This window comes from Pecten maximus, chromosome 9 (assembly GCF_902652985.1).
Source record: "Pecten maximus chromosome 9, xPecMax1.1, whole genome shotgun sequence".
Taxonomy (NCBI): domain Eukaryota; kingdom Metazoa; phylum Mollusca; class Bivalvia; order Pectinida; family Pectinidae; genus Pecten; species Pecten maximus.
Genome location: NC_047023.1, coordinates 28,502,910 through 28,517,877, shown reverse-complemented (window position 1 = coordinate 28,517,877; position 14,968 = coordinate 28,502,910). Strand labels below are relative to the sequence as shown.

At 35.6% G+C, this 14,968-nt stretch overlaps 1 protein-coding gene across 2 annotated transcripts in view; it reads right to left on the bottom strand.

The window, feature by feature from the left end:
- Nucleotides 1–14,968, bottom strand: part of LOC117334148 (ADAMTS-like protein 4) — a 202,340-nt gene that overhangs the window by 127,434 nt on the left and 59,938 nt on the right. Inside the window, exon 1 of one of the 2 annotated variants that reach the window (XM_033893617.1) lies at nt 6,924–7,453. The exons of the other annotated variant lie outside the window; for it this stretch is intronic. Coding sequence (XP_033749508.1) covers nt 6,924–6,965 — 42 coding nt within the window. The 5' untranslated portion in view covers nt 6,966–7,453. Of the gene's footprint in view, nt 1–6,923; nt 7,454–14,968 lie in introns of those variants that run through there. 2 annotated transcript variants of the gene reach the window in all.

The following is a 14,968-nucleotide window of genomic DNA, read 5'->3' as shown; positions in this document are numbered from 1 at the left end:
AGAGAGGGCCCATAATCTATAAAGTTTCATCAGGATTTAGCTGTTTTAAAAGTAAACCATTTCCTGGACAGTAATTAGATTGATCTGACCTCATAACTTTTGTTGAAATCTTGACCTTGAAATCACAGAACAGGGCCAAGCTTACTCAGTTAAATGCTTATTTCGTTCAACAGATCTTTATTTGCATGTGCATAAACCTGTGATTCGAATAATGATCAGTTGCAGTGACCTTAACAAAGGTTTGACCTTGAATTTGTTGCAGTGACCTTGACCTTAGATGACAAAGGTATTTGACATTGACTTCTACTTATTCATGATGCATCAATCTATGGTTTGTTCAATCTTTCATAAATTATGGCCCAGACAAACATCATGATGATTTGACCTTTGACCTTCTTGCTGTGACCTTGACCTCAGGGTTTGGACTCAATATTGTTAAATGCCACACCATGCAACCAATCATGATGCATCCTTAGTGAAGTCAGGCATGGTGTGGACAAACATCACAATAATCTAACATTTGACCTCTTGACTGTAAATTTTGATTTTGAGACTACAGAACCAACTATGGAATGTCAAACATTGTAGCTAATGGGTTAATTACACATAGAAGTAATTGTCTGGTATGCTTGGTTGTAAACAAATATAACTAATAAGTTTATAACATAGATTTACAAGACTTCTTAATCTACAATCAACATGTACTCTGCTTCAAACAAAAATTGGATTTATCAGGAAATGGATCAGAACTGTGTAATGTTGACAGAAGTGTGACCGTCACTGATATGCACATACCTTTACATATAATGGTTTAGATATCATATTGCCTACTGCCTGGTCTCTTTATGATTCGGTATACACTTTATCACAGAGATCATGCAGATTCTTTAACCAAAAAGGTAGGCTGTGGGAAAAAACAATGACTTTCATAGTAAAACAAGATTAAAGGAAAAATAACCTTAAACAGCAAGAATTCATACTTCGGATTTTATTTGATATTTTACATTTTACATTTTCAACCTTTAGATATATATATATAGGTTTCATAGTTATGTTATAATTTTCTATAGATCTCAGTGTTTGAAAAAGGCTTAAGTAGGCCCCTTTTCCTAACAAGAGAGTTATTTAAAAGATTATCAGATAGCAGATAACCTGATTGACATCATCATTATTTGCATGTAAATGCCTGAGGGTTTACAAGTAATCACCCTTAATACAATTTAATTTGTTACTCTTAGTTGTAAATTTCTTTCTTTTTTTTTTGTATAATATTCATTATAGTAGTAACTCATTATCAAAACCACCATTTAATAACAAATGAAATCTGAAGTCATACTGTTTCGTCAAATCCAGAAAAACAAGGGCCCAATGGGCCCGAATTGTGATCTTTTCATATATGGATCCTGCAGTTATTTGAAAGCATCCTACAGGGCCAATATAATGTCTCTCGGCACTTTGGCTATTCAGAAGTCATTTAAAGATTTAAGCATACTTGACCCAAGTGACCTTGAATGTGAGTCAGGGTCATTCATTTGAACAAACTTGGTAGCCCTTCATCTCAGCATGCTACAGACCCAATATCAACTCCCTGGGGCTCTTGGTTATTGAGAAGAAGTCGTTTAAATATTTCAGCCTATTTGATCCCTGTGACCTTGAATGAAGATCAAGGTCATTCATTTGAACGAACTTGGTAGCCCTTCATCCCAGCATGCTACAGACGCAATATCAACTCCCTGGGACTCTTGGTTATAGAGAAGAAGTCGTTTAAATAGTTCAGCCTTTTTGACCACTGTGACCTTGAATGAAGGTCAAGGTAATTTATTTTAACAAACTTGGTAACCCTTCATCCCAGCATACTTCTGACCTAATATCAACTCCCTGGGACTCTCGGTTATTGAGAAGAAGTCGTTTAAAGATTTTAGCATTTTTAAACTTTTTTAAGTATGTGACCTTGATTGAAAGTCAAGGTAATTCATTTGAACAAACTTGGTAGCCCTTCACCAAAGCATGTTACAGAACCAATATCAAGTCCTTGGGTCTTTTGGTTATTGAGAAGAAGTTGTTTAAAGATTTAAGCATTTTTTAGCTTTTTTAAGTATGTGACCTTGATTGAAAGTCAAGGTAATTCATTTGAACAAACTTGGTAGCCCTTCACCAAAGCATGCTACAGAACCAATATCAAGTCCTTGGGTCTTTTGGTTATTGAGAAGAAGTTGTTTAATTTTTTTTTTAGCATATTTGACCCCTGTGACCTTGAATGAAGGTAAAGATCATTCATTTGAACAAATTTGGTAGCCCTTCACCCCAGCATGCTACAGGCCAAATATTAGGTCTCTGGGACTCTTGGTTATTGAGAAGAAGTCGTTTAAAGATTTTAGCCTTTTTGACCCCTGTGACCTTGAATGAAAGTAAACTTTATTCATTTGAACAAACTTGGTAGTCCTTCACCCCAGCATGCTACAGGCCCAATATTAGGTCTCTGGGCCTTTTGGTTATTGAGAAGAAGTTGTTTAAATGGAAAAGTTGATGCCGGACGGCCGGACGACGGACGCCGCACCACATCATAAGCTCACTTGCCCTTCGGGCAGGTGAGCTAAAAATCAACTTTATAGTGTGATGGTCTTTGGGAAAGGAAATGTATATCACCGATGAAATATGTACACAAATCTCAATGTCTGTTATCTAAGTATGGTAGACATTGATGATTCTACAGACACACCATCTTCTGTTGCTCGTAGTAGTGTGCACCACCGTGACCTTCACAAATGTGCTGATGACGCCAAAATGTACTCCTAAACACACAAATTGTAAACTTGTCTCATTTTGGCAATAGTTTTAATTCTTAATACACTGATATTGTATGTGATTATGACAGTGATTTTAACATTTTCCTTCCAAATCATTTTATTTTAATCACAAAATATTTAAACAGACAGATAAAACTATTTTAACTGACCAGCAAACTCAAGGTTTTTATTCATTTTTAGAGGTAACCTACAGATTCTCTCAGAAGTTTTGCCAAAATGAATTGCAAGATGATGAGGCATTGACTTTCGTCCAACAATATTTATAAGTTTCATTTTCAAAGCTCTGGTTTTTATATTGATATCATGATGTGCTATTTTTCACCATTGATAACAATTTGAGTTAAAATTGGATCAAATACAACATCAGACAATATAAGATTTAGTAAAACCTAAAATGAACCAATAATTAGTGTTGTGTTAGCCAGCTAGAGTCCATGTCTACAATACATACTCTGTAATTCATGGTGGCATACACTCTCAGACAATATCCATGTTATGGCCACCACTGTCGCTTTTATGCAAAATTGATGTCAAACCTTTGAACCGGTACATGTGCCAATTCTCCAAACAAGCCCTTCGGTAAATTTTTTTGTCAATAAAACTGCCTCCTCTTTCCTTGAATTTCAACATTTCACATTCTGATTACATGTGCCTTTCCGTTGTCTCTCTCACTTTTGACCTATTTAATGATCACTTTCCCTAAATGACCCCTCTTCAACAACAACTTAACAGCTTCAGCACATGACGAAGCAGTTTGTACTACATACACTTTGTATGTAAATTGCAGGGACAATTTTAACACACGACTAAATCAGTAATAGCCAAAGCTTCATATAGGGCAAAATCTGTGGCGAAACCAGACCCTTAAAATGGAATGATTTCAATGTGCTACATTCCTGTACATTTTACCTCCCGATCACCTAATGAACCTATCCCACACTGATGTATCCTTAACTCCTTATCACCTAATGAACCAATCACACACTGATGTATCCTTAACTCCTGATCACCTAATAGTCAAGTATTGCCTTTGACCACTTACCTTTACTAATTGAATTAGACTACCATTACTTAAGATGTAAAAACTTCATTATGATGCACATAGACATTAGGATGTAACGATTAAGTTAGAACAAGAGGTTCATGGGCCTTAAAAGTTTACCGAGTTTTGATATATTTTGGCAGATTTGATTCCTGTGACCTGGAATATCAGGTCATGTCGTTCACCCCAGCATGCTATAGGTCAAATATCAGGTCTCGATCTGGACCTCTTGTTTAAAGATTTTAGCATATTTGACCCCAGTGACCTTGAATAAAGGTCAAGGTAATACATTTGAACAATATTGATAGCCCTTCACCCCAGCATGCTATAGACACAATATCAGGTCTCTAGGCCTCTTGGTTATTGAGAAGGAGTCGAAAATATAGATTGTTTACAAATAGACAAGGCAAAACCGACAAAAGGCAATTAGAATAGGTCAATTGTGACTTCATCTCTAGAGACCTAAAAATCCTACAAAATAGGTCACTTAGAAGGTCAGGAAGGTGACACAGGGTCACTTAGATAGAAGGTCAGGAAGACCATACAGGCCAAGGTTACTTAGATAGAAAGTCAGGAAGGTCGATCACAAAGGGTCACTTAGAAGGTCAGGAAGGTCACACAGGGTCACTTAGATAGAAGGTCAGGAAGGTCACACAGGGTCATTGAGATAGGTCAGGAAGGTCACAAAGGGCCACTTAGATCTAACAAGGTCAAAAAGGTCACACAGGGTCACTTAGATCTAACAAGGTCAAAAAGGTCACACATGGTCACTAAAATAGGTCTAACAAGGTCACACAAGTTCACTTAGTTATAACAGGGTAACTCAGAAATAACCAGGTCAGAAGGGGTTATATTTTGCTGAGGTTAGAGACAACAGTTAGAAGTTATCAAGAGCAGACCTAACTGTTGACACACATATATGTAACAGGGTGGAGCACATATTTGGTGTGAAGGCATATGGTTGCTATATTTTCCCAGAAGAAACACATTCTCATGATTTTTATAGAAGTTTCTACTGATATGGGTGATTGTGCAACATCTTACAGAATAAACCTGATAGCCCCAATAAAATAGCTACTTTTAAAAAACCTATTGTAAGTGTTGTAGAGTTTGTACAAGCGACATTATAACCAGCTATGAGCCAACATTTGTTGACATTTCGTCTGATCACATTTTACCTCACTCAGCCTTCAAGCATTCGAGCTGTACTGAACCCCACATCTTGTGTTTAACTCCAACCACACAAAAGGTATACCCACCAAACACAGTCCATTTCTCTCATTGAACCACAGCCCAATTCAAACAGTATCATTTTTTTTTATTTAACTGTATACCTCATGGCACATGCCATACCCAAATAAAACCTTCTCAGCTACTCCTTCTTATTCAGCATGCTCTTATTTGTTCAATTTTCACTTATATATGCACATTGTCATTTTATAACTCATTGCAAACTGTCATTCCCCCCCCCCCCCCCCCCCCCCCCCCCCCGACACTTTTTTTGCCACACTTAGTTTTACAAGAAAGCACATCCAGATTTTCATAAGACAACCCTCAAGGTCACTTTGGTGATAACTGTTCAACTAGGTATTACCTCTGTTCATGAAAAATAGCTAAAGTTTTCTCGAATATTCAATTTTTGCTACTGGGTAATTATATAATTTATATACATAATTCCACTGACATATGTATCATTACATTAGTACAGCAAAAAAAGAACTTTTTTTTTCTTTTTTCTTTTTTTAAATTAACACAAGTTAAAAAATATACTAATCTTATCAAATAAACAGATAATTGTACTGACAAAGACTTCAATTAAACCATAAATCTAAAGTACACTAAAAATTGTTTATACTTCAGCCTAAACCTGAAGCCTAGCGAATGATTCAAGTGATTAAACTGTTTGATATCAATTTACTCAATTCAGCAAAAAAATAGACCATAAGACTTTTTTTTTCCTTTTTTTTTTTTTTTTTTAATATTTCAGATGTTAAATTCGTTAAAATAGTGACCAGAATATGTTACACATGTATCAGTGAAATTCATAGTGAATTTCAGTATTGACAAAACTTGAAGTTTAAAATGCTAGAAAAAGTCACATGATCACAAAACACAGGTGCCGAGCCTCAGGAAATGTATGCATAATAAATAACATGAGCAAAGTATGAGCAAACAAATCGAACAGCCGTGAGAGTATGCATGCATACACCTATGTTTTATGGTCGCGACCGACTTGTTTTCTTTCATGTAGAGTTTTGCACATTCTAAAAATGTATTATGGGACAAAGGTCCAACGGTAAGGCCTTGACTGGTAAGTTGGATCGGACATAATCCAGCTTTATGATTTAAAAGTTTCTATTATTTTCTTATATAACTACATATGCATTCAAAGTTATTAAAATAATCTTCCTATGAAATGCTTTTTTTAAATACCTTTTCAGTACACTTTCCATGTCACCCCCTACCGGTGCTGTGTAGATGTTGAAACCCTCCCACCCTAAACTTACTGTAGCTTTTTAAACATTTATAATCTAACTATGAATCAGCGATCATAAAAGATTGTTACACCCTGGACATGTATAAGTGAGAGATATGTTACAAATATCACCATCTTTTTTAATGCCTTTTTAACTTTTTTTTTTATATTTTTTAAGACACTTGTTTAATGTACCTGTAAAGATCATTAATGAAAAAAATTTCGATTTCTCTCCACTAAAAATTTCAATTTTGTATCACTGATAACAATATACAATATTGTGTATATAATATTGTGTATATATATGATATTGTATATAATTATACATACATATATATTTAGGCATATAAATATTGTGAAAAATTGTTACAAATAATTTAAAACCTGGTGTCTGTATCAATATTGTATAACATTGTATACAAATATTGGAAAAAAAATTGTCTATGAAAATTGTGTAACATTGACTATTTATGATTATTGTGTAACATTTTAACAATATAAATAGTTTTCAATATTGAAACTATGTAGATATTCACATACAACACATCATCACGATAAAGAATTTAAGTACTGGCCCATTGACAAGAGGAAGACTTACCAGGAGGAGGAATGTGATGGCTAATAATCCTCCATGAGGCATACTCCTATTATCTTCTCTAGCTGCTTTCACTCATGGAATCACATTTATACACAGTCCACTAAAAGTGTGGTGTTATATACTCAGGCTTCAGCCCTGCTCCTATATGCTCTCTTTAATAACCGTGCTGTATAAAAGCTCGGTAGGTTTAGCATACACCTTCTACCTGTTGACAGGTAACACTGGAACAGGTATGGCAGTGTGGCCAGGTATATATAGGTGTATTCGGGTCGTTAGATGGGGTGTCCGTTAGGTGTATGATACAGCACCAGTATGTTTATATATATATATACAGTGAAGAGCGTCCCTCACTCGCGTACTGACATCCCTGTTTTGTAGGCCAGCCCCTATCCTGGGTGTTCCTTGGGACACTTTGATGTACTGTCACAACTATCTGTTAAGGAATCACGGTTTTAGTTACCCCTGTAGTCTATACCACAATATACCTACACATATTCTTCCGTAGAATTCCCACATAAAATTTGTCAAAAATTTACAAAGCTTTAAAAAATGTCTTTTCTTAGCTAATGTGAAACTAGAGAAATTACTTTCACAATTCTGATCCTCAAGTATCGTAATACTTTCTCCCCGATTATCAGTGTTGAATGGTCACATTATAAAACACTGTAAAAGTAGGAGTGTCCCCCAAGCTGGTAACGTGTGTTATCGCAGAGGCTGCGGTCTGTACACATCCTATATACCCACAGCCCTTGTTATAATCAATCTAACTAAATATGGCCACCCTCAACAACCAAAAAACTTTCTTTACCACACTCCAGCCCTGACCTTTTTGTGCCACCATTTACCAGACCGGTGTGCAAACATTGTCACCAAAGGTAGATCTCCAGCACCTTTGATCACAACAAATACACCCTTTATATCATCTCCGTTAGTTTTACACCCATTCTTAAATAGCACATGTGATTTTTTTTGATTTTTTTTAGAGAATTAACATCGATATCACCATGCAAGATTTTACTTTCAAAATTAAAAAAAAATCAAATCTGCTACAAACTGATCCCATCTAGACATTCATTGTTTGTTTTGTTATCTTCCTGATCAAGTTCCTGAGATTTCGAGGGGGGAGGGGGGGGGGGGGGGGGGGGGGGGGGTATGCTAGCTATGGCAACTGATAGGGATATTAAACTCCTATTTCTGTTAGTGTGGAACAGTTTCTTCTGAAAAGGAGGCATCATATTCAACTTATTTAATTAAGTGTTCTGGGCAATTAGCTATTCAGAAAAAAATGATTGCATAACCTTTCTATATAGCCATAATAGCCCATTATAGGTCAGTGGGTGAATAATGGTAAACGAATGGTATGTATTAGATCAGAAAGGTTAAGTGAGCTTAATAAAGTCTGGATGTTTGTTGGTTGAATACAGCTGTAATGGCTTTTTATTCAGTTTTTTTTTTAAATTAAGGATGATGTTATGATTTGCTTTGACATGGTAAGAGTGTATGCTACCTTTATTTTGGCATGTTAAGGGTGTATCTTACCTTTATTTTGGCATGTTAAGGGTGTATCTTATCTTTACTTTGGCAAGTTAAGTGTGTATGCTACCTTTACTTTTACATGGTAAGAGTGTATGCTACCTTTATTTTGGCATGTCAATGGTGTATGCTACCATTACTTTGACATGTTAAGGGTGTATGCTACATTTACTTTGGCATGTTAAGGGTGTATGCTACCTTTACTTTTACATGGTAAGAGTGTATGCTACCTTTATTTTGGCATGTCAATGGTGTATGCTACCATTACTTTGACATGTTAAGGGTGTATGCTACATTTACTTTGGCATGTTAAGGGTGTATGCTACCATTACTTTGACATGTTAAGGGTGTATGCTACATTTAGTTTGGCATGTTAAGGGTGTATGCTACCTTTACTTTAGCATGTTAAGGGTGTATCTTTACTTTACTTTGGCAAGTTAATGGTGTATGATACCTTTATTTCGGTATTTTAGAGGTGTGTGCTTCCTTTATATGGGCATCTTAAGGGTGTATGCTACCTTTTATTTGGTATGTCAAGGATGCATGCTATATTTGCTTTAGCATGTTAATGGTGTATGCTACGTTACCTTCGGCATGTTGAAAGATGCATGCTACTTTTCCTTTGGCATTTAAAAGATTGTAAGCTACTGTTACTTCGGCATGTTAAAGATGTATGATACTTTCAGTTATCTTTCTTTGATAACAAGGAATTCCAGAAACCAGTGTCAGTTATATTAATTATCAAATTGATCTTTCAATATCATTGTTTCTATTTATATTTCTTTTTTTTAATATATATATATATAAATTTTTTGTATCTATATCAGGGTGAGGAAATTTTTTTTGAAAGCCCTCGTCGGACGAGTGCCTCATAAGAACCACTCGTCCCTGAACTAGAATCACTCGTCCCTCAATCTGACTTAAAATTTTCAATTAGAAAAAAAACACACAAAACCTGTGTAAATAAGTTTTCAAAAAAAAAATGTTTTGATCATTACTTGTTGTAATTATGCAATTTGAACATTTCATAAAAAGTCAGTATATCGTTCGCTTCGCCATGGCCTAACAGGAACTAACAAGTCGGTTCTAATCAGTAAAACCTTTTTTCCGAATTTTGTTTTAAATAAAGTTCAATAATGTATTCGCCTGTGATACTTTTGATATTAGTGTTAAAATACACAAAAACGAGATATAAAAGTGTTCAGAAGAGTGACTCGCTTGTGTTAAAATATTGTCATTCTGAGTGCCATTAAAAATTGTCCGGATTTATTTCCATCATTTACTAGTAGGCCTGTATTAGTCTCGCCCTTCTTGATCACATAAACGCATCAATATCATGTATACGCTTCTGCAGAGCAATCGCGGAGAGAGGGTTCACTGCTCGATGATTTAATTGTAATTTGTTTAGAAAATTCTATAGAATTTGTGGAATAAACGCCTAAGACAATATGTATCAACATGATTTATTTATTATTTTCTTTTGAAATTTACTCATCACCAGGGACGAGTGCACGACAACATTCACTCGTCCCCAGCCAAATTTTACTCGTCCAGGACAAGTGGAGGAGTGCTTTTTTCGCACCCTGTATTTGATTTTCATTGGATGGTACTGATTAAAAAGAATGAATTTAACTTAAAAACAAAGCACACACACCAGGTAGGATATTACTATGAATAGAACATGTCTATAGTATTTTTACCTTACTTGAGAAATTGTATCAATTCTCAAGGCTCAGGATCACTTTTGAAAGTACAATGATTTTTGTCTATCAAAGTTTCTACTGGAAGTCATTCCCAACACTGTTTTGTATGAAATCATTATAAGCAACTCCATGTCAGAACATTCTGCTCAAGGTCCTTTTACAGCTTTGACAACACATAAAGCACACTACGCCAATTAAACCCTACATGTAGTTTTCATATACCTGTTCAACATTTGGACAGCAGCTATTTTGACATACGAATGTTAAGGATATCTACCATAACAACACTCAAGTAGCGACATCAGCATGTTCAGCCATGATTAAATGCTTACAACTATCAATTAAGAAGATTAATAAAATAAATTGACAGAGTTTATGAATGGCATGCCTTGATACACAGCCATCAGTTACCTGCCTCTATCTCCAAACCTTTGACAGGTGGAGTGCAAACCTAGTTTAAACCGGCTTCCTATTATAATACTATCTATATTATCAGGTGCAAATCATGTCCTTTTGGTGCTGATAGATGACATGTGATTGGATCTGACGTTTTAACCCCCTTTCATTCTCAGACTTGTCTGATGTTCATTTACTTAAGTGTGCTTCAATGACAATGGTAGGTCAGTTATACCTGCCATAGTAACAATTCAAATCAAGTTTTGTTATTACGGCTCGAAGCTTCAGGACTTTGATGAAGTTTGGAGAGCGTGACCCAGAAATTAACAATATTAGGTCACAAAGACAAGATCATATTTTCAGTTTATTACATTTTGATCCACATATACAGTCAACTTAGCTAATACAAAAACATTGTGGGGACCCTAAAAACAACCTTATGTTTCCAGAGTTATTATCTATCTGCCAGTTTCTTATTTTCCCCATCAAATAGCATAAAAAATGTTTAACTGGCAATTATCAAATTTAAGTCAAGTATGAGTAATTTCCCCTGAATCATCAGTTGAGCGGGAAGTTATTTCTCCAAATATAGCAGGACACCCATTTTCCTAGGAGAGGCCATTTCTTTGAGAATGGGAGGACATTACCCATTTTTAATTCTCCTGGTACAGAATTTCTTGCAATGAGTATGAGAGAATATTATTTTCCTGTGTATGATAGGAATATGTAATATCTCTGTGTACAGAGCTTCTCTCTGAGGAGGTCATCCCATCTCTGAGTACAGAGCTTCTCTCTGAGGAGGTCATTCCATCTCTGAGTACAGAGCTTCTCTAAGAGGAGGTCATCCCATCTTTGAGTACAGAGCTTCTCTAAGAGGAGGTAATTCCATCTCTGAGTACAGAGCTTCTCTAAGAGGAGGTCATCCCATCTTTGAGTACAGAGCTTCTCTAAGAGGAGGTCATCCCATCTCTGAGTACAGAGCTTCTCTAAGAGGAGGTCATCCCATCTTTGAGTACAGAGCTTCTCTAAGAGGAGGTCATTCCATCTCTGAGTACAGAGCTTCTCTAAGAGGAGGTCATTCCATCTCTGAGTACATGTACATCTCTCTGAGGAGTATAAATGTGTCTTCTTAGAGTTTTAAGGCTGGGATCATCATTTGTCTGAGAACAGGAAAACCTCTCACCTAAGAGTCTGAAAATACATGAGTTCTTTCTGAGTATGGGAGGCCATTGGTTAAGGGGAGTTCCCCATCTCCGTTGGTTTTAGCTTTGAGTAACTGTATAAGTCAGATAGAGAAATGCTATATCCAACTCTTATTATGTAACTCCGTGGATAAACTGTTGTATAAATAACGCAAGTAGTCTTCATCCTTCTCTAAACAAGACATTCATGAATTTACAAGTTCAATGACATCTTCCATACAAAACAGGGCAAATCTTACAATGCAGCTTCCTCACTCTTCTAAACAAAACCTTGATTAATTTACAACATAGGTAGGGCAAGCTAAGTCTGTAGAAAGCGGGGAGGAAATCGGCCCAGACGTAAAACTCTCTCTGGATATTGTTTAATGTGTCTGTATAACCTCACAACTCAGTCCTGTTTAACAACCAATTGCAACCAGCCATAAAATTGATTTCTTATAACATCTTCTATTTAACAATTAACATCTGGATTGGTTTTGTAAGATAGATTTTAGTTAACTTAAGATCACTTGTAATAGTATAAAGCTGAATGCATACAAAAGCAATATCAGTACTTTAAAATCAAATATCAAAAAACTTAATAACAAGTGATCTATTTGCCTCCTTTTAAGAACAACCATGCTGGGTTTTGCTTAAGCAATACATGTACCCTACCGACCCCCCACTAAAAATAGTAACTGTGACCTTGACTTTGTTACATACCAACTTTCACCAATATGCCTTGAAGGATGGCTGAGAAAAGTGGACGGACGGTGATACGGACAGGATCGACGTATGGGGTGAAGTCTTTTGTCTGTAAACTTGTGGGGTGCAACGCACAAGTTTTAGTTAGATATGGACATCACATTTAATTTCCGTTCATTCCGTCGCTAAAAAGCACATGCGCAATGAGTTTTAATGATGAATTATGGGAAAACACATAAAATTACATTAAATTTCATCACCTATAGGCGACAAAGATTTTTGCACGGAATGAATTAAAGCACCCCACAAGTATATCTGAGTGAGTGCGGACAGATGGACAGGGAGGAAACCTACAGTCCCCCTGGTTTCACCAGTAGAGAACTAATAACACTATCATCTGATCAATTTAAGAAACAAAGGAAGTAATTATCCAATTAATGCCATGTCACATTATTCAGTGGTGCTGTTTATATACCTTACCTTACATAAAGACAATTTTCTATAAATATTAAAGAGACCTCATTGATCTTATACCTGAAAAACTCATTCCATGTACTCTCAAAGTTGACCTTTGCAAAAAAGTGAATAGTTTAATGGAAATTCCTAAAGAAATGAAGTTGCTCCATCAGTAACATCAAGTCTATACGAGCAATGGGCAATACTACATGTATACTATCTCTCCAGCTCCATAACGTGATGAGGGTACACAAATTGGAGCCCTATTAAGATAGATACCTCTCCAGATCTGTTGCAGGTAAAGGTTTACATAACTTGGCCCAGACTTCATCACGACAATACTTAAACAATCTGTACAACGAGTCAGAGGGTCCTACTGTGTAACCTCACACCTGTACAGGTGTTGTAATGGAAAAGTAAAATCACCTTCTGTAATTAACAGCTTGTCTTGACCTCACAGTATCTGAAGTCTAGAAGAACAATGTTGATAATATATATTGATGTAACACATGACCTTTTATGACCTTGACCTATTTATACAAATTCTGTGTCAAGCTTTAGTGATTTATTGACAGGAAGTATTATTTTCAAAGTAAAGAATTAGCATTTTAAAACAATCATTACACAAAGGCTGTACTGACCAAAGAGTCAGGACAGGATGACTTCAGGTGAAAGTCGAAGGTATGTAGTCTGACCCCATCTATGTTTCTCATCTCCTGTGATGTTATTACTGCATCCTGGGGCAATCACATTACCAAAACCCATCCTTCAATAACCATACGTTGTAGATAGGACAGTTACAATACAAAATCACGAAATCAAACTTTACCAAAATTACTCCGGATGGCAGGTACCAGGCCTCATGTATATTGAGTGAGGTAGCCACCAGCTACAACAAAGAGGCCCTAATGACTGTTGATAAGGTGATATGTAGAAATAAATCTTATGTTACATCCCAGCTATACAAATCAACAAAGTTGGACCTAAACAAAAATTTCTCCATAACATTCCAAAGCAAATTACCATTTTACCATTACAAAGATAACAGATGGTTATTATACCAGCTGTTGCAAAATTATCCATATTTACTTTATAAAAATTCTGTAGAACTCAAGATAAGGCATACCTTCAGTAAAACTACTAGATGTTTGAAAATATACACATTTTGCACTTTTAACACAAGAATTCCTAGAACTTGTGTTTATCTGGTTGCTTGTCACTTATATCACAGGTAAGATACCTATAACAATGTAACAATCTAATTTAAAACTGTTTAATTCTTTCCTTTTTGCAAATCTACAGCTTAGCTTTCTTTCATGTTTTTTTCCCTCATTGCTGCAATACAAAATTTATTTGTCTCTACCAAAGTGTTAATATGTTTATTCACAATCAACCTGAACATAATTTGGGAATTTAGGGCAGAAACTCAGATACCATCAGACAATTCATTGCCATATTATCAGCCATTTCACTCTCCCAACAGCCCACCATGAAAACCCATTAACAATTTTGCCATGGGTTTTTTTTTTCATGAAACTGAAATAAAGTTGTGGGGCTAGACAAGTGCAATATTCTTAAAACTTGTGTAAAGTGATTACATGGAAACTTTAGAAATCTAAAATTCTCCCATAGAAGAAGTGGCAACTGTTTAATGAAAGTTTGTGTATACTCTACATATATACATAGGCATGTAGGTACATGTACCTGTGGAACTGTCTGTGTACTTGTATTATAGCACAAACGAGTGGTAAGTTCTTTTCATATATCTTTTTTTACCTGGAATGGTTATCAGACCTCTTGTTTATAAAAGGTCGTCAGGATGCTACAATCTCTGGAAGCTTCAGTTGATTAAGACAAGCATACACATTTTAGTACCAAGAAATTTGATCATATGGTGTAACGAACATCTTTCAAGAAATAATTTTTATTTGATTTGATTTGATAAATCTGTATGACGAAGATATATCATTACAGTTGTAGATGTAAAACAGTCTTTTATCAATACCTTTTTCCAATTACTTTGTAGATGTCAGAGTGAATCAATTAAACAATTATACAATATGTTGTCAGT